The sequence below is a fragment of the Eupeodes corollae genome, chromosome 1 (assembly GCF_945859685.1).
Source record: "Eupeodes corollae chromosome 1, idEupCoro1.1, whole genome shotgun sequence".
Classification (NCBI taxonomy): domain Eukaryota; kingdom Metazoa; phylum Arthropoda; class Insecta; order Diptera; family Syrphidae; genus Eupeodes; species Eupeodes corollae.
The window spans coordinates 163,668,536-163,694,263 of record NC_079147.1 but is presented as its reverse complement, the minus strand read 5'-3'; the positions used below and the strand labels follow the sequence as shown (position 1 = coordinate 163,694,263).

The following is a 25,728-nucleotide window of genomic DNA, read 5'->3' as shown; positions in this document are numbered from 1 at the left end:
GAATGGAAAATTTGTCCGATGTTTTAATTTGACTTATTCCACTTTTATATTCTTTTATATTTTACTGATTAACTTGCCTGATTCAACTGCACTCGTTTGCCACCACCTTTAATATGAGCGTTGGATTTTGAAGGTAACGGACTCACTTTTCTTTATTAATAAGAAAAAGAGAGATAGCAGTAAAAAGTTGCTTTTGTTTTGAGCAACAAAAAATTCATTTAACAGTCATACTTTATGTCATATTTAAATTGACCGTTATGAGAACTGTTTTCTCTTGTGGTCTTCATACATAGTGTATTCAATTTTGGAAAAATGAACATGATTTGTTAAAGTTATTAATTATTAGTTTTTGAATTACATCAAAATGGATGTAGTTTTAGTTGGTAATGTTTTGGCCAACACTGTATGTTATACAGAAAATAGTAATAAAACAAAAAGAAAACATTTTCGGCCGAGAACTCAAAAACTTTTTTTTCCTCCCATTTGAAAGAAATAAAAAAAAAGAAAAAGAGCGGCAATACCTGTCAGCTGCGGAGGAAAGGGGTAAGATAGGGTTAGTTTTTCTTCTTTTTTAGGATGGAAGGGAAGGTTTTTTTGTATGAGGCCCTCGATTGAAGGAGGGTGGCTGTTGAACAAACCTTCCCACCACAGCACCAGCAACCCTTGAGGGTGAGGAAAGGAATGAAAAATAGGCCTCCGAATATTATTTTCCACCCAAGTAAGGGAAAGGGAAAGGGAACGATGGGTTTTGGTTGACGTTGATGGCACTTTGCATATACATTACACTATATTTACACACACATACTCATACCTACATTCACATATTTTAAAAATAATTTTTGTTTTTATTCCGTAGAGGGTGTGTTTTGCAATGTATTTGATAGTGTATCTACCTATAGTTCATATAAATATGTTTGTATACTCAACACACGTACATACATATATACATCAAGAATAAAGATGAAATGAGATGATGATGATGATGCTGAAAAGAGGGTGGGGTGAGGGTGAGGGTGGGTGAGAGTATACTTATGGTGGGTTGCTGAAAAAAAAAAGAAAAACCAAGAAGAAAACTTATTTTCCCCAGTTAAAGTTGACCTGATTTTGAGGCCTATTTTTTATTCATTTGTATTTTGTTTGTATTTTACAATTGTTGTAGTATATACATAAGCTAGAGCAGGACAGGGAGTTTTTTTTTGTATAAAAAATGTGCCTCAAAATGGAAGCAGAAAAATGCAAGCTCACTAAATTAAAAACAAAAAAAAAATACACGGCTTAATCCACTCCTTTTCTTCGTTTCCTGATGATGCAGTAGTTTCCTTGAAAGCTTCAGAATTTAATTCTTTTCATGCTTTTAATTTGAGAATAGCTTCAATACAATGGGGCATATTCATAGTCAAACTTTAAACCCAAGTCTATATGAAGTGGAGTCTAAATTTAACATCTAGGTAAGACACAGCTGCTATTTATTAAAAGCAGAATTAATAAAAACGCTTATTCGAACTTTATTCCTAGAAAATGTCAAAATGTTTTATGAATAAAACCAAAATATTCGTGGAAAAGTAAAGTGACGTTTACCAAGAATCCCTTAAGAAAATCTACTACAATAAATACGATTCCTGTTTGGTAACTTGAAAACCAAGTTCAGCAGACTTGGTTTTTTTCTCGTATGTGTTTTGACCGCAAATTGTGATAATTTGTAAACACATCTAGGAATTGTCTTGTTTATATGTTTCTGTCAAAACTATTATCACTTTTCAATTGTTTGTATTGTATCGGTTTTTATTTGTTTAAATGGGTTATTTATTTGTATTCGAATAAAGTTATTCAGTAATTGATTGGGGCATTATTAAAAATTGCCTTACTTTCAAACTAATTGCTTTGGCTACACTAGCAGAAATTATGCCTAATGCAGGCTGACTTTGCACAATCGTCTTGAAGCTTTTTTATTTTAGTAATTTCTGATTATGATTATACAAAGTCCTTTATCGTACCTCATTACGACCCTATTATCAGATGGTAGCCATAACTTGCAAACTTACAGAAATAAGTCCACCTCTTGTGTCCCCATTTTGGTCATCATCAACGATCGAAATAAGTTTCCTCATATTTTCTTTTAAAGACCTATATTTCTTCCTTGAATCCTTCTCAATTAGCACTGAAGTATACATGTTTTTGTATATTGTTTTTTTTTCCAGTTGGTTGATGGCTGATTTTCCAATAATTGGAAAGTGGTTTAAAAACTCGACAAATCTAGTACATATTACAATAATTATGAAAACAAAATTAAATAAGAAATATTCACTTACTTTTTTCTGTTTCAGAATAAATTTGACACATTTGAATATTATTCCTTGGTTTAAATTTGTAAACGTCACTTAGTAAGAGTTTTGTTTTATTCATAATATTTTGAACTTAGTCAATGGAATCAGACCTAATCCTTCGCTATTCTAGCTTTGTCTAGTAAGAAACAGGTTTAAGGTATATTCTACTACAATTCTAGAACAATTTCACTTAAACTATTACAAAATGGCTTATCTTAATATCTTAATAATTATAGGCAAATATCTCTCCTTCCTGTTTTTTCTAAACTTTTTGAAAAACTTATGAAAGTCAGAATTGTTTCGTATTTGGATAAAGTTAACTTTTTTAGAAGAAATCAGTTTAGGTTCAGATCGGGCAGATCAACGGAAGACGAACTTCTTCAATTTTGCAGCCAGATCTATAACAATAATATTACCAAGGCATTTGATACTGTGAATCATGATCTGTTAATAATTAAACTAGAAAAGCTTGGGTTTAGAGGACTCATTATCAAATGGTTTTGTTCATATCTTAAGGGTAGAAGACAAAGAGTTAAAATAAGAGATTCGTTCAGTGGACCGACCTTTAGATACAGATATTGGTGTTCCCCAAGGCTCGGTTCTAGGTCCCATTTTATTCTTGGTATATATAAAGTCTATCTTCTACCTCGACTTGAAGCGTTCTGTAACAGGTTTCGCTGATGATAATGGCTGTACATACATACATATTCGAATAATTCCATTGTAGACTTAATGGCGGATATTAATTACGATTAAGAGGTTCTTAGGTATTGGTTCGGTATTGATAAGCTTGTCATAAGTGATCAAACTAAGCTAATGTTCTTTAATGCATCCTATTTTTCTCTTTTTCCCCCAAAATTCATATTCCATAGCTCGGATTGTAAAAATTTTGGAGTTAGCAAAAATGTATGCACTCTATCCCAGAGTGACCTGAGTTTCAATGTGAGCCTTAACTGCTCTTCTAAAAGCTTTACAATCCAACACGTATCTGAGTATAATTATCTCGGTTTATTGATTGATAATAAATTAAATTGGAATGCTCATACTTCAAAATTGAAAAAGTATCTTTCGTCTATGACTTTTATTTTGTATCATCTTAAAAAATTCTCTTCGCGAAAACTCCTTGAAATAGTTTATTAAGCTTGGTTCAATCGAAGTTGCAATATGGGCTTGTTTGTTGAATGGTTCATTTAACAATAATATGCAACCTTTATTGGTTGTACAGAAACATATTCTTAGGATTATCTGGAACAAAAAACGCCGTGAGCTTAGTTTTGAACTTTTCTTAAGATCAAAGATTCTTCCGCTTAAGCACCTTTATTTTTATAAGGCCTTAACAATTTTTTTCTTTAGAAGTGGTAACCCTCTTATTCAGAACTTAACTTCTTACAAGCTTCGAAGTCAAGAAAGTTTTCTTGCTCAAGTACCACTTCTCAACAATAGTTGCTTTCTAAACTTTAACTCCTCAGTACCACCCATAATTTTTAACAAGCTACCTCTTGAGATTCGTAGCATCCGTTCATCATTTGGATTTAAACAAAATTGTGCAATTTTAAAAGAACTCTGCTGGTATACCATTTGATCCACCTTGCCATCTTTAAGACTAATTGCCTTTCATTAAAAAACTGGCATCCAAACATGTCTTAAAAGTGACAGTTCGTGAAAACAAACAAAGCAAATTGTTAAACGGACCTATTAATTGTAATTCTCAACTTGACACTTCCGCATTCGGATTTTTCGTACCTGGCATTGCCTTTCCGAATGTTGTTTCTAAACCAAGAGAGGTGACGAATTGCAATTCGAAGGTCGTTTTCAAAGGACACAAGGAAAATTGTGCTAAGTTGTGTGAAATAGATAAAATATAAGTAAGGAAATAATTTTGCGAACAAAAATTACAAAAAAACACCTCATTGTTTCACACAAACAATTAAGTCAAATTAACGAAAAAACAAATTAAACATTAATTATAAACGATTTACACGTGAATGCATTTCGAACGCTTCAGTGGCTGATCGATCGAAAATCAACAAAGAATTTTGTTTGAGAAAAAACATGTAATTGCGCATTTGTTTTTCTCTAAAAATGTATTTTTCTATTTTTCGGACGGACATTTATTTTCCTGAACAGCTGATACTTTTGTGTTCCAAATTGAAACGAATCGTTTCACTGATTTGTGTTCCAATTTTACACAATTCCAATGACAGCTTTCTGTCTGTAAGAATTGTTTTGTGGATTTCAATGGCTGCGTTCAATCTCAGACAGATAGGGTATCCGGATACGTTTTTGTTAGTGTTTTACGTGTAAAATAACAGCTGATCAAAAATAGCTGAGATGTTAAAAAAGGAATCCAAAGCTGCTATCCAAGAATTTTTGGGACATGTAGTTATCTGACAGAACAGCTGATTGAACACATGGTTGAATTCCAAGAAACTTGAAAATTGATTTCAGCCTTTTGTATTTGTTGGTAAACAAAAAGATACAAAATGTTTGAAAAGTTGTATTTAAAGAGTTCTGACGATGAAAAGGCTATTTGCCTTTGAATTTTATTAATTATAATCTATTTTGACTTCGAAGCTTAAATGTTTCTCTGCTTTTTGTGAACAGCTGAAAGTAGTTTTTATTTTTTGACAGATATCCAATTCGTTCAACAAGGTATCTAAAAATTCACTTATCCAAGATACCCTATCCAGCACGAGATGACAGAAAATTTTAATGATAGCTATAAATGACCTGTCAAAAGATTCCAATGATCTATTATAAGCATGTACAGTTTTCAAGTTGTTGAACCTACGCATATACATATATTCGATTAACTGTTCTATAAAACATACATGTATATATATATTTTTCATTTTACCGACCTCACCTTCTATTTTCGTTGAGCTTTTTTTGTTGATCAATCAAGTCTTTCTTTCTCTCAGCACCCTGTACGTTTACCTTTCGTAGCAAAATACATAAAAAACGAAACAAAAATACGCCAATTAAAAAATAATACTTCGTAATGTTTTGTGTTTTATTTTATTTCTCGCCATCACATTATTTTTCTGCTAAACGATGACCTTGACACGCATAAATAAGTAGTGCTAAATATTATAAGTTTTGTTTTTGTTATTGCATCGAAATTCAATTCCCAACGATCGACCTGTTCTATTCTCACCTCCTCGGAACAGTGCAAGTGAATATAGACAGATATAATGTTTTGTTAACGATCAAATATTTATTTTAAGGTTAGAATAGGAAAAGAATGATTTTAATTCGTATATGTATTGATGTACATAACACATATGTACGAGTATTAATATTTTCAAGGAGAATCTCATATCAATCGAGAGAGAATATTTATGTAATAAGTTACACACAAATACATAAAGCCCATATTATTTTACAAAAAAATGCACTCATAAAATGGAAGCACGAGAGCGCAACAAGCGGATACTAAAAATTTAACCTCCGTTTACACTAATTCTTTCCAGTTTCTTTTATGATTTATAAATGGGCTTGTTTATATTAGCTTATATTTAAAATTCCGGGATGGAAAAAGATTTGAATATTCTGTACTTAATGTAAATTTCAAAAACTGTTTTAGAACAGTTATGTTTAAAAGTAGCGTAAGTACCTGTGTAAAAAGTGTCCCATAGACATTTGACAATTATTATAATTAGTTGCATTTTTATCCGACTTTATAATAATTATTTTATTAAAGAAGCTTTTAAAATTTTAATTGGTACTTACGTAGACATTTTATATCTAAAATTAAGTCGTAATTTTAATATTTACATAGTGATGGAACTAGATACTTATGTACAGTGGCTCCCACGGATAACGGACACATGGAATAAAAATGTTCGTAAAGCATTTTCTCCAAGAAAATGTATAGAAATTGTAAAACTTTATAAGCCAACATTACAATTCATTAAAATAAAATAAATTGGATGGCGCAACAGTCCGTTTGAAAACTAGGGCCTAGTGACTGACAACTCTCAACCATTCCTGTGTTCGCGTACTGTTGACACGGATGGAAGGGACCTACAGTTTTAAGCCGAATCCGAACGGATAATTTGAGAAAGCACTTTTCATGACAAATATTACTCTTGGAGAATTTGTCAATTTCTCGCAAGAGGCAGTACCCGTGAAAAAAGCTTTAGGTGTCATAGGCAGGGATCAAACCGAAGACCTCTCGCAGGACAGTCCATCGCACTAACCATCATGCCACGGGTACTACTTTTCTTTATTTTAGTAGTTCAAACAAAACGAACGTACATTTTCAGCCAAAATTGTTAATTGTAATTGAATAATAATTAGAAATAAAGGACTTGTATTAAATGTACCAGTAAAAGGGTTGAACTTTTTGTACAGGTTACTAATTAGGGAAACCCGGAAATCCCTATCAAAGGTAGATCTGCGAAAAATTTTTAACTTGTGGTATTTCATGCCCATTTTGAAGTAAAACGAAATTAAGAATGTATTTCCGAGTGACATGAAGTATAATTTATCTGATAATTGTTTAAAAATCATTCATAAATAAGTTAGAAAAGTTAAAACCGATCGAAAACATTGTGGGATACAAACGGCCCCATGACACGATTTTACCAATTTTTGCTGTGATGTAAAAGAGGGTTAACACTAATTCGTTTTTCAAGGTGACAGTGAGCCTTTTTCAAATCATCATAACATTGTTTGAATAACAAACACGCTTCAGCTTCGACTTCGCCTGACGTTTACGAGTTCAGCCATAGGAATTCAATGCATGCTATCACAATGTAACTTCGACCTCATATTTCATTTGACAATCGTAAAGAAATAACGTAAAGTTACGTAATGTGACTCCAAACGGGATCTCTAGTTCAAATTTGCCGAATATTTGCTTTTTCTGACAGCTGTACAAAAGTCAACAAACAAAATACATTTTCTTTTGGAGGGATTCCCATTGGTTATTATCATATTTTTTTTTATTTTGAGAAAAAATAACCGCTTTTAATGACATAAATGCCATTTTAGAAATTTCACATTAAAAGTGTCATTCAAAGCAACCTCAAAGCAGGCTCAACGTAACGCAGAGTGTTTGTGGTTCAGCCATATCTATTTTATCTAGCATCGTCCTGCACAGAGGACGAGCAGATTTGTATGTTGAAATATATAATAAATACATTTTCGGCAACTTATTTAAAAACAAAAATGAAATTCGACTGTACGTAATTTACGTTTAATAATTTCCGCAATTTCATTTAAAATGTAAATTTTTGTAAAAAAAAAAAACAACACAAAATTCTATAAATATGTACATAATAATCACTTATGAGGCAAACCACCAGCAGGCTTTTTACTGTCGATCATCATCATCAAGATCATCGTTATAAAAATAAAAATACAAAGCTGCACCTGTTCGTGTTACACGGAGAGCAAACATAAATTAAAAATGGTTGCCATTTAGAAACGAGATTATTAAAAGACAATGAATAGCGTTGAAGATCAAGGCAAAGCCATGAGTATTCAAGATCATTGATCGGTATTATGTCAAGTGACGCATTTTTGTTTTAAAATTAGTTTGTAGATGAACATTTATGCATCACCCACCATAGCTAAAGCTTTTTATGTTAATTTATTTCACACGTCAATTTAATTTGCGCGTCATGATTCATTACCAATTCGAAATTTTAAAAAACTAGAGAAAAACGAAAAATTATTGGAATAGATATGTACATATTATAAAATTATTTTTGCAATATATTTCAAGAACTTGGTATTGTAATCTTATTTTAATGACAGATTCGTTGCAAAAACAAAAAAAAAAACGATTTAAGAATTAATTATTCAGAGTTTCCCTATCGCTGAAACACAAACACGCTTCAGCTTCGGTTTCGCCTGACGTTAACGAATTCAGCCATAGGAATTCAATGCAAGTTATCACAATGAAGCTTCGACCTCACGTTTCATTTGACAACCGTAAGGAAATAACGTAATGTTACGTAATAAGACTCCAAACGGAAGGTCTAGTTCAAATTTGTTGAACATTTGCTTTGTCTGACAGCTCAACAGCTGTAAAAAGTCAACAAACAAAATACATTTGCTTTTGGAGGGATTCCCATTGCTACTTCCGCGATAAATTAGATCTTTTCGATTTCAAAACTCATATTTTTTTTTATTTTGCGAAAAAAAAATAACAGCCATTTTAGAAATGTCATATAGGAATTGTCATTCAAAGCAAGCTCGAAACAGGCCCAACTTAACGCAGACTAAGCCGAAACTGAAGCGTGTTTGTGTTTCAGCCATTAGTGAGACAAGTGAAATCTAACAACCTATGAAGATTTTTCAAAAATTTAATAAAATAGTTTAAACATTTAAACCGAATTTTGGCGAAAGGGATTATGGGTTTGAAAAACCATCATAAACTTTATTGAAAAAAAAAACTACTTCATGAATTCAAATAGCCTCAAAAAGCTTTATTCGAAATTTACAAAACAATATCTCAAATACCGAACGTAAAGGAGTAATTTTGATTTAATTTTAGGCCATTAATATCCAGTGGAAAAGTGCAATCTGATTGCCAATAGGAAGACCTAGTCGCCCAGTGTAAACGGTAAAACTAAACGTCATATCAAAACATCAATATTAAAAATAATGGCGCCAAAATTTGAAATAACCTATGGTTAAGAGTTTAACAATTTATTAGTTAGCAATTTACTAAAAGACTCCAAGATTTTAAACCTTTTTTATTGTTTTGCTAACTAGTAAATGGGTAATTTCCTTTTATTAAAAAACGAGCATGCAAACTGTTCTAAAATTTGACGGTTCGTGAAAAACACTTGAACGGACCTATTTATTGGAATTTCCAACTGTTGCATAAAAATGGATACATTCACAAAATAAGTGGCTAGGTAGTCAAAATTCAACTAGCTTTGTGAATGCAAAATTGCACTACAAAGCTAGTCAATGCAGAACTGTCATATAGTTGACAAATACAAATATAGAAAAACTTTGGTGTTTTCAGAACTTCAAGTAGTTTTTTTTTTTCTTTTTAAATTCAATAAAACCAAATAGAAGATAATATAATAATGATTGATTTATATTTGTTTTTAAATTCCGAAGATTCATTTCATTTTGAATTCTTGTGTCCTTACCGAGCAGCTGATTGTGAAACGTCAAAACCAGCTTTGTGAATGCGACCAACGTCATCCCCTGCTCTTATAGGAATAATTGCAGATGTCATATGGATTTATCAAATTGCTAAAAGTTAAAGTTAAAAATCCTGGGTTCCTTATGTCTGTTGCATAATGTGTGTAAAAAATTCAACCGACTGGAAGAAAGGCGCACGACCTATGCCGTTTACAGTAACCAAGATATGAATTGAACAGCGAGATCACGTTTCGGATTGCTATTTTTGTCTCACTGACATAAACGGTATAAAATACAAGAAAAAAAAAACACTATTAACCCTTACTTATCTTCGGCTATAAGACCGGTCTCTAATTGTAAAAAATTGTCAGAAGTATTACTAGTTGCAACTACGTATGTTGACAATGGCCATTCACACCCGTCCACTACAGGTAAATGTGTTGACGAGGACTATGACTTTCAGTTTAAAAAATTCGCAAACGTGACACATTTCAAAACTCAAGGAGCCTTAAATGATTTAGTTCGGAATCTAAATTTGTCCAAAAAACAATTAGGATCTCGTTTAAAAACTAAGCGATTTAGAAAAATCTGCATGGAAGGCTTTTAAAAATGTTGTTGCAAATTTGTTGGGTAACCACAAGAGTGACAGCTACAGGGAGTTAGGTAGCGAGCTGTTAATGACATATAAAGCTTTGGGTTGTAACATGTCACTTAAGATCCACTTTTTAGACTCCCACCTGGATTTTTTTCCTGACAATTTAGTGCCTGACAGCGACGAGCACGGTGAGAGGTTCCATCAATACATTTTGAATATGGAAAAGCGTTACTAGGGCAAATGCAACATAAATATGTTAGCGGATTACTGCTGAGCAATTAAAAGGGACCAACCAGAAGTGAAATATGGAAGAATATCTAAGATTTTGATTAACAAGATCTGTGTTATTTCGCAATATTTTAAATTACTCAATAAAATAAAATCTTTGGCCAACGATTTTTTTTAACTATTTATTTTTTCTTATGATCACCAACTAGAGCAAAAAATATCAATGTTAAAATTTTGTTGACCAGTGTAATTTATGAACAGTACTAAATTTCTTCCTAACAAATATTTAAAGGTAGGTTTTGTTGAACATTAAGAATTTCAAAAACCAAATTTAAAGTTTCTGACAAAGAAGAAAAAAAAGAGCATGTATCGCCAAAAACCTTACACCAAACCACACCACATCACCCTATGATGATTTCAATTCTGTTGACGTCTCAAAATATTAACTGCCGCCGGAGAATTTGTGTTTTTATTGATTGTGATAAATCAAAAACAACCTTATGTACAATATTTTTCATATCGGATTCTATTTTAACCACTTGTACATAAAATGCAAATTAACATTCCACCCATCGTCACCAACTGTTCAAGTAGAAAATCGATAAACCTGCGTAAAATTTAAAAACCAATAAATCCTTGCAGACAGAAAGAGAGGTCATTTTATAGGGTCCTGAGATTCACTCTTTTTTGTTTTTGTTGTTGTTATTTTTGTTTTCGATGTCTTTGGGAGCTTCTATGTTAAATCATCCCCTGGTTTTGGCAAAAGCCATCCACAGTTCAAGCTTCAGCCGACAAACAATCACCCACCCTTCTTCATATCTGCTGCCGCTCCATAATAAACATACAAAAGTATACATAGTTACAAAGCTTTTGGCTTTAAATGCTGCTCTTGGTGTTAAAACTTGAGTGAACTCAACCATAAAGTTCAACATTTTGCTGTTGTGGCATGTTGGACGAGCTACATGCATATGTACCTATATACAGGGGGGGGGGGCATGATACTCGTAGGTTGTCTTTTTTTAGTCTGGTACCTAAGTTAATTTTATTAGTTGCAATTTATTTGTTTATTTGTTTTTCTTTTGTTTGTTTCTATATTTATATTTGTATATGATGTATTTTATTTTCAACTTGGTTTTGGGGGGGTATCCTGCCTGGTAAGGGAAAGATGTAGGTTTGTTTGATCTCGTTTGGAAGTAGAACAAAATGAGCGGCAATTTGGTTGCTTTTGTTTATTTAATAATTTCCAAAAATGTAAGCAAAGTTATATTACTTATGTACATTAGGTGTAACTCTTAAATGAAATTAAATTATTGTTTTTGTTAACGGTTCAGATTTTCCTAGCGCATTTGTCGTTGTTCTGAAGGAGAATTTGCGTTTGATTTCATAATGTTAAGTAGATAAGATTGAATTTAGCAAAAACTTCAATAGTTATCATAGAAAAATAGAAACGGATAAATCAATATGACTATTTTTTATGTGTTGTACGAAACACCACGTCATCTTCGGTTCCAACGCTCGTCCACAATGACACTCCCTATGTAAGCTTGATTTGCTTGCAGCACAGTTTGCTATTAATTCGACGCTACCGGAAAGTTTTATGATACTATGGGACTAATCATCTTTAGCACTCGAGCAGTTGCAAGAGTACTGAAAGACCTTTACATACACAAATCCGCTGGCCCGGATAGTATCTCCCCAATTGTTCTGAAGAGGTGTTCTTCAACGCTGACAAAACCACTGCGTAAACTTTTCCATCTTTCCTACTCTACAGGTCTCTTTCCGATCGGATGGAAAATAGCCTGTCCCTAAGAAAGGCGAATCCTTCTCTCCCTCTAACTATCGTTCATTAGCACTCACATCTCTTCTTTCCAAGGTCATGGAAACGCTGATTAATTATCAGCTCAAGAAATATCTCGAAGATCGAAAGATTCTTAATGACCCATAATACGGCTTTTTTAGCAATAGGTCCACTGGTGATCTCATGGTTTATCTCACCGAATAGTGGAACAAATCTGTACATCGTTTTGGAGAAAGTAAAATGATTGCACTTGATATTTCAAAAGCAATTGACTTTGTAAAACATTATCTTCTCTGTGATAAATTGACGACCCTATTTAGCTTCTTTGACACAACTAAAAAACTTATTTACTCATATTTGACCAATCGTATGCAAGTCGTGTCTTGTAATGGTAGAATTTCCTCGTTCCTCTCTGTTAATAATGGTGTTCCTCAAGGATCAATCCTTGGACCTTTACTGTTTTAATTGTTCATTAATGATCTACTCTCTGTTCTGTCTTACTGTCAATTTCATATCTATGCAGATGATATCCAATGTTATATCAGTTTTCCTGAGATGATGCTTAAGGATGCAATATCTAAAATGAACATTGATTTACAGGCTTTAATATATGATTGGTCGACACGGAACGGACTTAAACTCAATCCTGAAAAAACGAAAGCTCTTCCAATTTCAATTAACAAACCAAACCCAGATAATTTCCCTTCCGTTATGTTGAATAATAGTATTATTGAATATGAAATTTAGGTTTGGTCTTTAACTACAGGTTAACTTTGAATAACCATGTCGATACAGTTGTGTCAAAGATTTATGCTTCACTAAGAGGACTTTTTGTTACTAAATCCGTACTACCTATCCATATTAAATTAAAGCTGGTAAAAGCACTTGACCAACCTATTATAACATACGGGTGCGAGCTGTTTGCTGATCTTCATTCTCAATCAGCTCACAAACTAAAGGTGGCATTTATTGCAATAGCTCCGTTTGTTTTTAGCCTATCTAGGTTCGATCACATCTCTTTATAAGCTCGTCAGCTTTTCAATTGCGATCTGGTAGCTTACTTCAAATATCGTGTTGAATTTAATTCTTCAAATTGATTGTTATAAAGACTCCAAGTTATCTATGTAACAGACTTAATGTGTGTGTTTCTAGCCGTTCCATCTTATTGCCCTCGTCCACTTTAACGTGTTTGACATCGCGCAGGCAATTTTTCGTTCATGCTGTTAGACAGTGGAATAACCTTCCCAGTCACATGAGGTCTAGAATCGAAAACAGAAAGTTTCAAGCAATTTGTTTTGAATATTTCTCAAACTTGAACTGAACATACTTTTAAATTAATCCTTTTCAATTTTATTTTCCTTACGTCTTGATTCAGATAACTTGTCTTTAGTTTTTTTTTGTTCTGAAATGTTTATTTCTTGATTTTCGTCCATTTTTAACGTATAATTAATTATTTAAAACCACGAGTCATGTCAAAAACAAACATTTGGCCTGCACTAGATTTAAAGCACTCAAGGTGCTTGTTATCTCTGAACCAATCGCATATAGCTCGATAATCAGTATCATAACCAGGCACTGTCTAATAAGAAAGCACACCACGCGGGTAGCATATTCTCAAATGTCTTTTGTAAAAGCTGTATGGATGAGGGAGATTAGGTAACAGTTCTTCACCTCCTCTGGACATGCCCTGCTCTAGCTCATGCAAGAATTACCTTGGAGAATTCTTCTATAACGATCTAAACAATCTCAATCATATTAACATAAATAGTCTTTCACGTTTCGTATGACACCCAAACTGGCTTCATTGAGCTTAGAAGAAAGCCTCAAGACATTGGCCTGAATGTGTCCTACTTCATCACGGACCTAACCTTTTTCTCGAAGCAGGCCCATGGTTTGCCTTGCAGCGTACTATCGCTACATCTTTTTGGAATCATTTTGGATGTTTCTTCCGTCATTAGCTGCAAAAAGTTCAAGATCATTTTTCTGTAAGATAATGACATACAGTTGTGTTCAAAAAAATAGGAGTGCCTGTTCTTTTTAGATTAAATCGTGACTCAAAAGTTGTATAATTTGTATAATTTTTTTAAATTTATTTTTTCTTTTGTACAAAATTGTAATCCAGTCTTTTATTATTATGAAGACTACTTTGTTTAAAACAAAGAAGGTAGTGAAAACATGAATATTATCAAAATATAGCCAAAACGAATTGTTCAAAATAATAGGAGTAAACAAAATAAAGTATACAAAACTAAAAAAAAATATTCAATATTAAGATTTTTTTTGTCGGTATTTTGTGGAAAATCCTTTGTTTTTTAAAATTGCTGCACATCTGCGTGGCATAGAGTTCACAAGGGCCTGACAACGCTCAACTGGAATTTGGTTCCATGTTTCCTCGACTGCGTCCTACAACTGCCTCGATTTTAAGTATCTTCGTCACACCCTTTTTCACATCTGCCCATACATTTTCTATGGGATTGAGGTCAGGCGACTGAGCTGGCCGGTCCATGACCTCAACCCCATTGACCCGAAACCATTCCTTGGCAGACTTACTGGTGTGTTTCGGGTCGTTGTCTTGTTGAAATACCCATTTAACCGGCATATTCCAACTCGCATAAGGCAGCATCACACTGGACATTATATCCACATAAACGCGCTGGTCCATCGTGCCAATGATTTGATGTATGGGGCCAACACCAGCAATTGAGAAACTGCCCCATGCCATCACCTTAGCACCTCCATGCTTTACCGTTTTAATGGTTTACCGAGGCTTAAACTCGGAATTTTCTGGACGTCGGACTTATTGCCTAGAACCAGTTCCACCGAATAAAACAATTTTGGTCTCGTCAGTCCACAAAATGTTTCGCCATTTCTCTGCAGGCCAATTAGCATGGCTTCGTGCAAATTTCAAACGAGCGGCTACATGTTTTTTTGTAAGCATCGGCACTTTTCGTGGACTGCGAGCGAATAGATTGTATTCCAACAATCGCCTTTTTATTCTTACGCTACTTACTGCCAGTCCTAGATCGTCCTGGATCATCTAAGAGGACGCAAAAGGATCCTTTCGGCTGTAGCGAACAATACGTCGATCGTAATTTGCACTCATTTCTCGTTTCCGTCCCCGGGTTTCGACTCTTTTTTTCATATTTTACAGCATTGGCGATCATTTGGTCAGAGCACCCCAACATCAACTTTATATCCTTATAAGTTTTTCCTTCATTTCGCAACTTTTTTATGATTTCCCGTTTTTCGTCGGTGCAGTGCTTTCCTCGGCCCATAAAATAACCAAACTTGTTTAGATATTCGATATTCCAACTATTTAATATTCCTATTTTAATTTAGTTACTAACTGTTTATTTTTTTAAGTTTTTGATTTTTTTTTACGTACAATATAACAACTCACACTCCTATTATTTTGAATACCCTGATTGAGAGTAAAGATCATTTTATCTCTGGTTACAAATGTAAACGGTTATGAATTCCAAACCAGTTCATTGTTTTATCATCTTTAATGTCCCGTTATACTTACCGGTAGAGAAATGGGCTGATTACCAGTATGCACATGGCAAAAAAAAAACACTTGAGCAAATTTTGTAAAAGCACTCCAATTATTTTGAACACAGCTGTACATTCAGTGGTATCGGTAGTTTATCAGTTTTTGTGTGTTTGTGTTTGTGTGTTTGAATGATAGTTTGGCGAGAATGTCCCATTTGTGTGTAAGAATGTAAAAAAGATTTGTGTATTTTTCTTTAAGATCTTGACAAAGTGTCGTATTGTTCGTATTGCTTTTATTAAATAAAATATGTATTTTTAATTTCATCGCCTAAATCTTATTTAATTTTAGTTCTTATAAACTTATAATTATTTATTTTTGTTTACTTATGCTTTTCTTTTCCTAATTCTTTATTTTAATTTCATATTTTTCTCATTTTTCCTTACAGACTGCATTTTTACACCAATAACATGACATGTAAACATTATACAAAATAGGCAAATGAATAAAACGTCAGAAAAGAACACTAAAACACAACATCAAACGTGATTCAACCCCATGTGCATTATTAAAATATACAATAGTAATAGTTTAAAAAAATCATAATATTAAACAAACAAAAAATGACATTATGTTGTTCATAAAACATGGGACTTCGTCGATATCTTAACAAAGCTTATGTTTGCAATCGAATTAAGATTTATATTTTATGAAACATATATTTGTTTCTATTTTTTTTAAATCGGTTAAATAATTTTTATTAAGTTTTCTTATTTTTAAATTTGTTTTTGGGATTTTCTGAATAGAAAATCACATTTTTTTTTATAAAAAAAAACAACATATACTACTCATGCACGTATATTTCGTACAAAATACAATAAAACAAAAGCTGTTGTCTGTTTATTAAAACAACGGCAAAAGACGCCAAACAAACAGAATCTAAACATAAAAACACACATCTTCATAATTCATAATCGCATCATCATTAATTCAAACATCGTCGTCGTTGTGGTCCACTTGTGATATTACCATCGCCATCATCGCTTCAATAAGTGACTTCGTAAGAACAGATCGATCGATATTATATTTGTATAGTATCGAGAACGATCGAATTGGCGTGGTGCAGCCCCGAAAGCAGAAAAAAGTATGGCAACACCACAAGTCAAAGATTTGGTGTTGCGATCGCCAGCTGGGTCATCGGAAGTTGTGACATTCTCTTGGCCCTTACAAATTGGCCATGGCCAGGATAAACACGATAATGGCATCGATATTATTGATACGATTAAATTCGTATGTGAGGAGCTGCCGGGAATTAGTTCTGCATTTGAAGAAGTTAATTTGAATAACATCGACACTGCCTGCTATAAGACTATGACCAATCTTGTCGATAGATTTAATAAAGCCGTTGATAGTATCGTCGCATTGGTAAGTTAATTTGTTCTTTTTTTGTATTTCCCTTATTATCCCTTACTTTTAATATTTAAGGAAAAACAAAATAAATCATATTCTCAAAGTGTGCCACAAAAACAAGAAATTATAGTTAATAAATACACAAAACACAGTATAATATGTTTAACATATATCATAACACCACATACGAATATTGTAGTCATCATTACTTAAACTTCTTAAGGTGGCGCTACAGTCCTGTAAGAACTAGGTCCTCACCCAACAAACTTCTCCACCTAGCTCGGTCCCTAGCTAAATGTCTCCAGTTTTTAACTTGTGCGTGCCATCTGATTTGCTGATTTGCGGTCTTCCTCTACTATGCTCTCGAGTGGGTGTGTGGCACAGCCATCTCATTCGTTGGACTTTTATACTTCTGTCTGCCGTACAGCTCATCGTTCCATCTTTTCCTCCACTCACCTTCTATGCATATAGTAGTTATCAATACTCTATCGGGCGTATTATGTAAGACAACTAAGACCAAAGTTGAGTTGTAATCCGAAAATTGGTATTACCGATCACAACTAGTTGACTGTCACAAGTCAACGAGTAGTCACCTAAAAATTGGTTGACTTTTTAAGTGTGTTCGGAGTATTATGTAAGCTAGTTGAGTTGTCTCTCAGTTGTGATTGTTGTCAAAATTCAACACCTGATATTTACCGGTTGTGTACCGCATTTGTGTGTTTTTTCTGATTTCTCTTGCTCCTGATTCAGTTACTCCATTGACAAAATCACTGACATCATGATCATTTAAATCGATCGCGTCATCATTTTGAATTTTACAGACATGCATATAATACTTTAAAATGTTGACTTATGTTATACAAGGAACAACTTGCATTGACAAATTTTGCAGCTCTTTCAGGACTGTAATGCAGTCCTCGGACAAATAGAAGCACCTGAATTTATTTTACTTAACATTTCCTTATATTCACTTAAATTGTAAACCAATGAATCGTGATTAGCACCAGAATATCTGGAATCTATGAAACGCACATTCTTTTTATAGTCACAAACCTGTCAAAGATACTAAAGATGGGATATGCACTTACAATCATGACATTCAGACTGTAGTAACCTTTTCTATTTATATAGAGATGTTAAAGCCTAGTACATACTTGTGAACCATCTCGTGAACCCATACAAATTTCAGTTTTTGGTTCACCCGTGAACTTGCTCGTGAAGCTGAGTGGAGAACAAAGTGGAGAGTTTTCGTTCACGGGCAATTCACGTGCAAAATGTACGGGAACTGTTGGTGAAGCTTTGACATTTGGTTTGTTCATGTTCACAAGTGTGTACCAGTGAGCAATGTCAAAAGTTCACTTTCTCCACTGGCGAACGTTCACTTCACGAGGAAGTATGTACTAGGCTTAACGATTTTTTTTGGTGAATCTTCGATAAATTCATCTCGTCAATTGGCATATGAGCCTTAATCCAATTGTGGACAGATAGGTTCTTTACTACGTCTAGCACTTCCTTTTAAAACTACCAAAACTGTTGGCTGAGCAAGGCTTAAATTAAAATCATTACCACTGCACTTTTGGTAACTTCCTTCTGCCATAAAACGCAGGGCAGTGCAGAGTTTGAGAATTGGTGGCATTGCGGAAGAACGGTGTGATTGTTTTAAATAATCTTTGATTTTTTGAGTTTTTTATTAATTGCATCAAGAACATTGATCATTTAAGCTGAATCAAACAAAGATTACTTATGATCCAACACCCAAACCCAATCTTTGATTTCGTTTAGCACATAAACAAATGCGACTTTGTTGAGTTTAAAATAACTTAAAAATCTGCAAAAAAACGAAGACATTAAATCAACACTTCTCATCAAAGAATTTGTTTACAAATAAAACTTTTTGTTTGGAAGTTCTAATGGATTGGAGTGATCTCGAATATTTTTTCTCATCAGCGCAACATTGAGGAGATTTTCTTCTTTCGAATTTACAAGAAACAAATCAATAGAACTCTCCATTTCGTATTATTTTTTCTTTTTTATAAAATTTTGCACTGAATTCAAAACTTTGAAATACATATCTACGTATTTTACTTCACACAGCTGATTTTGACAAAAACAAGCACATAAAAGTAGGCAATGTTTTTGGTCTACTCAACTGAAGAAAGTTGTCTCCAAATTGAGTTGTCTTGATTACAACTCAACTAATAGGCCCCATACACTACACATTCCTGCATGCGCAAGCACAAAAATGCGCAAACACTCTTTCCCCATACACTACGCATGCAAACTGTACAAAATTCAGTTTTGTGTTCACCGCTGAACAGAAAACTTTAAAAAATGTCAAGCTCCGACTCCGCTGCTGCGGCAATTTTGATTGCTTTAGCCCTTGACTGAGCAAATGTAGCACACACACCACTCATGCTTGCATGCACAAGCAAGAAAATATCAAAATTTTTTGATATTGCTCATGCCGCTTGCACAAACACACAGTTCACACCATACACTGGCAGTTTGCATGCGCAAGCACTGTATGCGCATGCAGGCATGTGTAGTGTATGGGCCCTATAAGTTGTCTAATAGAAAAGCACGTCGAGCGACAAATGCCTTTTGTAGGAGCTGTATGGATGAGGAAGAAAAGGAAACAGTTCTCCCCCTGCGCTGTACATGCCCTGCTCTAGTCCAAAAACGTAAGAATTGCCATATTAACATAATGAATAGGCAGGTTCAGACAACATTAGGGACTTCATTTGCAGTCAACTGCATTCTCTGAACGTATATTTTTACCAAGGCAACTAGTAAGTTTTTCAACTGTCATAATCCTCAAACTTGGAACTTCACTAACCTCTACCTTCAGTTCATTGTACAAAAACTATCAAAACATTGTTGTCTACAAAACACTCCTCAGGCAAGCTACAACTCCATCACGATTTGTATTTTGTATTGTAGATAAATGTTACTTATTTCTCTTCGAATTTTACAAGGAAGCCTTTTACACAAAAGACTAAATGGAATTGTGCAAAAAATAAATAATTTATGGAGTAATAAAGTCGAGCTTTCAGTTGAATTAAAAAACATCATCAATTGTCATTGTGACATAATTGCACTTGACTTGATAGTTAGGGAGATTTTTTTGACTTACTTTCCAGTCAACTTTGCAATAAAGTTGCATTGATTGGAAGGCAATTTTTTGGCAGCTGGCCAATCAGATACTAAAAACTTGCCTTACTTTCATGTCCCTTATGTCGCCTGAACCTGCCCAATCTTTCACGATTCGTAATGGACTCAAACTGGTTTAATCGAGCTAAGAATAAACACTTAGGCCATTAAACTGGCCTAAGTGCGTTCTCCATCACGGAAGCCACTTTAACCTACCATAACCTACTTAAATTATTCTCCAAAATGTTTCCTTTCCATCATCATGAATCACTTTTCGAAGTCCAGAAAAGACAAATAAAACAAATCAAAATCATTTTTCTCAGTCACACGTGTTCGAAAACCTAAATACATACAAATTGTTGCTGTTAAAATCAGCATTTAATATTTTTATTAACACCTAAATTTCTTATCTCGGGCTTTATTTTTCTTATATAAGATTGCCCCAAATATTTTAAAACCGATATTGAGCCTTTTAAAAATTAAGTTAGAAGATTATGCATCGTCAGTTATCTATCAAGTGACCAAGTGCTCGATTCCCTTCTTTTACGTCGAAAAGTTCAAATATTACTTTCTTATCATGTTGACCTAGATAAAGGAATATTTAAAGAACGTATTGTATACATAAATATGTAAGATTATTTTATTTATAACACAAAAAAATACAAAATGTATTTTAAAGCATTTAGAATTTGGTTTGTCTCCAAAAGTTATCAATCCATGATTCAAGTATGCACTATTTTACACTGCCTCTAAAACACACAAAAATCATTTCATTACATAAACATTTAATTTATTTATACCAACAAATTTAATTGGAGATTTCTATAAAATTATTAAATTGCACACTTTGTCAATGGTATATTTTTATTCCAACAAATTAAAGTACACATTTGATGAAGGCACGATTTCTATAACTTTGGCTTTTCCGACAAATGTTTATAAACAATTTTTTAAAAGGAAAACAGTTAACATGACGTTAATACCATGAATAGTAAATATTTGTTAATATGAAGTTTAATTTTATAGAAATATAAATATTTTTTGTACTTTTAGATTTATAATAAATTCGTTCGCGTAACTTCCTTAAACAGTCTAATCTTACAAAAAATTACGAAATTACACTAAATCCTGTTAGCGTACTAAAAAATTTCGTAGCTCACGAGAAAGTACAATATTTACCCTACCTACGAATTTTAGCCCAAGAAATTTCTTTGGGCTGCTTTGTGAAAAGTGTCGAATGTGATAGAACTTCAAATAAATTGCTCGCTTTTTCTGTCATTTATAAAATTTAAAATTCTCAATTTAATCATGTTTTTTATAAAAAAAAAACAATGGACCAGCATGATGTTGCTTGAAGTTCAAGTTGTCTTAATTTATCCATTTACAAAAAAATAATACTGTTTACTAGATTCATAGACCTTATGAGAAACATTCCCAAACATTTTCGATTATGTTTAATTCTGGTGAGTATATTGGCCAGTTCAACAAAGACATGTTTCGGAAGTCTAGATAATGTTTTACGACTCTAGCCTTGTGTATAGTTGCTTTGTATTGCTGTAATATCCTCGGCAAAACACCAAACAGACCATTGATTCAAGCGAAAACCTTTTCCAATACTCTAATATACTATTGCGCATTCAAGCAAAGTGTCAGAAATTGTAAGTTTAAGGGCCCCCGCAAACTGCAGACTTTTTATCGGACGATAGTTTAGTCGAGTTGGGCTGAAAGTGCGCACACCGAGCCAACTAAACAGTTTGGTTGGTGAACAGGGCGCAGACTATCCAACAGCCGGCCGACTATTCTCGAACTAGTTTGTAACTAACTGTTGAAGCGGTTCCACAATGAAAATATTGTCCAGGAAAATGATTGCTCTCATCATACTCCGGAGGAGGAAAATCTTTTCGACGGAACTTTCTAATTGTGATTTGGGCCTCGCTATATTCAAAATACACCTACACGAAGCCAAATCACAGAGCGAACTGAACTATCGGCCGACTAAACAATCGTCATGTATGCGCAGGCGTGTATGCGCCAATACTGATTAAACAGACGGCCGATAGTTGGCTGATTAAACTTTTTTATCGGCAGATACTAAATCGCTGTAGTGTGCGTATATGCATCCCTCTCCATACTGATTAAAAAGCCAACCAAATTATCTGCCGATAAAAAGTCTGCGGGGGTCCTAAAGCACCATATTAGGTTTTGGACCCCAACCCGTTACATCGCCCACAATGCTGTGCAAACGATCCCATAAGTGATAAGCCTTCGAAATAATACGTTTGACTGTTGAATCATTGGCCCTAACATCCCTTTTTTTTTCTTTAATTTTGGCGCCAAAATCATGAATTTGAAGCCAGACGCAGAAAGCTCTTTTTTGTAACGGCACTAACGATTCGTCCCTTCATGTTTTTTCCATAAGTGGAATCATTTCGTAGAAATGAAAATATTACTTTTCGACTTCGTTGAATTTTATTTGCGATTTTATGAATTGGCAGACCACACTTGCGGTCAGTTTTGATTTTAGCTTCTTCCTCCTCGCCTAGTGCTTGCTCGTCCCATTTTAACAATAACTGTTTGAGGAAGCCCCAAAGGTATACAAAAAAAAAACAGTCTTGACCTTTACTTAGAAACTGATAAAATGTGTTGAAGGTTCTATTCAAATGAACCATAATTTAATTATTTTTTTAGAAGTAATCCTTTTTAAAATTTGTAAGAGGACTTTTCCAATGCATAAAATTTCTCAGTCTTAGTGTTCTGCCTTTTAACATAATTTTCTAATGACATTTTATCAACCATGTCTTGATCTTGAAATGAACAACCATAGCATTATATTCCCTTTCGTTTATAAAAGGCACATTTCAAGGACCTCACTTGATATACGGTTTGGCCACATATACTCCCTGTCAACCCTATCAAAGGCCTTCTCGAATTCTATGAACAGCAGGTGTATTGGTGATCGGTATGCAACGCACTGTTCAATAATGATCCTCAGCGTGTTGATATGATCAATACAGGAGGATCCAACGCGGAATCATGCTTGTTCGGAATCGAGGGTGGCCTTAAGGTTTTCCTTCACCAGGTGTTGCTTTGAGCTGTGTGTATCGGTCATCTCTTTGGTTATTCTGTAAACGGTCCTGCTGTCGCGCCTGTTTGCAGCATCTTCTGCTTCTTGCGCCAATGCGTTGATGTAGTTACGCTTGTCGCACACTGCGGTGAACCTCTCTCTTTTTCATGCGATACGAGGACTCCAGCTAGTTTCTTTCTTCCTCTTGTGCAGCAGTTATTCGAGCCCTTAACTGTTTGGTTTCGTTGATCCTTGCCCAAGATTCTTCTAAAAGCCAATTTTTGTTGCTTCCTTTTTTCCGACCGAACTGTAGCTGTACGTAATCTTAGGGTAGCTATCATTAAGTGGTAGTCACGGGCAAGTCCCACATCGCCCTCTTCTGTTTCGTACATCCAAGAGACTGCTTCTAAAACGTCGACTACTCGCGAAGTGGTCAATTTGGTTGGCAGACGCTTACCTGTCCGTCGACACCCAGCTAATTTTACTACAAAGTTTGCGCTCGAACATAGTGCCACCAATAACAAACCTATTGGCGTTGCAGAAGTCAATGAACCTCTCACCATTATTATTGCAATTGCCGACTCCGTGAGTACCCATCAAATGCCCTAGCCAGTTGTTGTTACTGCAAACCTTAGCATTGAGGTCTCCCATAACCAAAATTATGAGTGTTGTTGTAGGCGGATCCTAGTGGATTATAAAAGCATTCTTTCTCTTCATCAAATGGGAGCTCCGTGCTTCGGTGCGTAACACTTTATAATGGTCGTACTTTACTCTGAAACCTAGCTTTGATAAGCCTTTACTCAAGGGGCTACCACGAAATAAGGCTTATGGTTGCCGTTTTGTGAGAGTAACCCAACTCCAGCTTCCGAGCGTTTCCTGGATAGTGACCAGAGTAGAGCAGTACAGTGTTACGTGCCTCATATTCCAGAAACCAATCTTTGTCCGGGTACAATAACCAAAAGTTGTCAACGAGTTATCATTAATTATCCGAGTTACGAAGAGGGATAATCTATGTCACCTCCAGGAAACTTCACCCTTGCAATTTTTGCTTACTTATTTATATAGGGATACACAAATCATTCCCCGGGGGCCACCACAAGGAGGTAAAGCCAGAACTTTGACATGGCAAGAAAGTTGCATTGCTGGCCTAAACCAAGCTTTAGGCAATCACGAACTACCCGATCTGCCATGCCGCAGGCACCCAAACGCAAAATAAATCGCACTTGAATAGCAAAACAATCTGAGGAGAACAATTCTCAAAAATGACAAACTCTTCAAGGGTATATTTAATTTTTCCAAAACTTGAACATAAATTTAAGCCTCTATTCATAATATTTAAATACAAATTTTTTCATTTTTAATTTAGTAAGGCAAACTAATTTTTTAAATAAAACTGTTTTCCTTGGAAAAATCATATGTAAGCGCATAATTATGGTCATTTATGATGCCAAAGTTATTGAAATCGTGCCTTTAAAACTAATTTTTTCGATTTTTTCTTTACAGGAAAAAGGAACATCACTGCCAACTGAAAGGCTGAACAAATTTGCTGATCCAAGCCTTCTCCGTCATATTTTACAATTAGTATATAATGCTGCCGTTAGTGATCCTGACAAACTCAATAATTATGAACCTTTTTCACCGGAAGTTTATGGTGAAACGTCTTATGAGCTCGTTCAACAGATGATCAAACACGTTACAGTCAATCAAGATGACACGTTTATTGATTTGGGTTCTGGAGTGGGACAAGTAGTTTTACAAATGGCTGGCTCATTTCCTTTAAAAACTTGTATTGGCATCGAAAAAGCCGATACGCCTGCTCGCTATGCCCAGCGAATGGATACATTTTTTCGTCAATACATGGCTTGGTTTGGAAAACGATTTTGCGAGTACAAACTGCTTAAGGGCGATTTCTTGGTGGACGAACACCGTGAGAAAATCACCTCTTCCACTTTGGTTTTTGTCAATAATTTTGCCTTTGGGCCAAATGTGGATCATCAGTTGAAGGAAAGATTTGCTGACCTGCGGGATGGTGCTCGAATTGTTTCTTCAAAGAGTTTTTGTCCGCTTAACTTTCGAATTACCGATAGGTGAGTTATTATTTTAGCATTTTTTGTTTTTTAAAAATTGATAATCTTAACTCTTTGCGAAATTTTAGAAATCTAAGTGACATTGGAACAATAATGCATCTTAGTGAAATACCCCCCTTGAAAGGATCGGTATCGTGGACATGCAAACCCGTATCTTATTATTTGCATGTCATCGATCGTACGATACTTGAGCGGTATTTTCAGCGAATGAAAAGTCACAAAGGACCCGAACACAACGAACATGTTGGTAAGTTGAAAACGTGAAACCAACGCAAAAATGGACTAAAACCAGAAAAGCTGGATTGGCAAAAATATCATTCATGTTACATTTTATCACCTCATCTGACATAAGCCTCCAAGTTTTCTTTTTTAAATTTCGTTTTTGGTTTTTATTCTTATTTAAAATTAAGTAATTTTTTTTGAATGAAAGAGTTCCCATATTCTAGGCAGGGCTAAGGTAGCAAACTCC

The 25,728-nt window shown here is 34.3% G+C and overlaps 1 protein-coding gene and 1 long non-coding RNA gene across 5 annotated transcripts in view; one reads left to right on the top strand and one right to left on the bottom strand.

Moving 5' to 3' along the window:
* Positions 1 to 25,728, top strand: part of LOC129941887 (histone-lysine N-methyltransferase, H3 lysine-79 specific) — a 103,351-nt gene that overhangs the window by 44,072 nt on the left and 33,551 nt on the right. For 3 of the 4 annotated variants that reach the window (XM_056050653.1, XM_056050654.1, XM_056050655.1), the window contains exons 2-4: positions 15,997 to 16,973; positions 24,676 to 25,259; positions 25,328 to 25,506. The exons of the other annotated variant lie outside the window; for it this stretch is intronic. In XM_056050653.1, coding sequence (XP_055906628.1) covers positions 16,695 to 16,973; positions 24,676 to 25,259; positions 25,328 to 25,506 — 1,042 coding nt within the window. In that variant the 5' untranslated portion in view covers positions 15,997 to 16,694. The remainder of the gene's footprint in view (positions 1 to 15,996; positions 16,974 to 24,675; positions 25,260 to 25,327; positions 25,507 to 25,728) is intronic. 4 annotated transcript variants of the gene reach the window in all.
* Positions 21,429 to 23,173, bottom strand: LOC129941889 (uncharacterized). Its single transcript, XR_008780938.1, has 2 exons — positions 22,606 to 23,173; positions 21,429 to 22,507 (listed from the first exon to the last, which is right to left on the bottom strand). It is a non-coding gene; the product is annotated as an uncharacterized LOC129941889 (long non-coding RNA).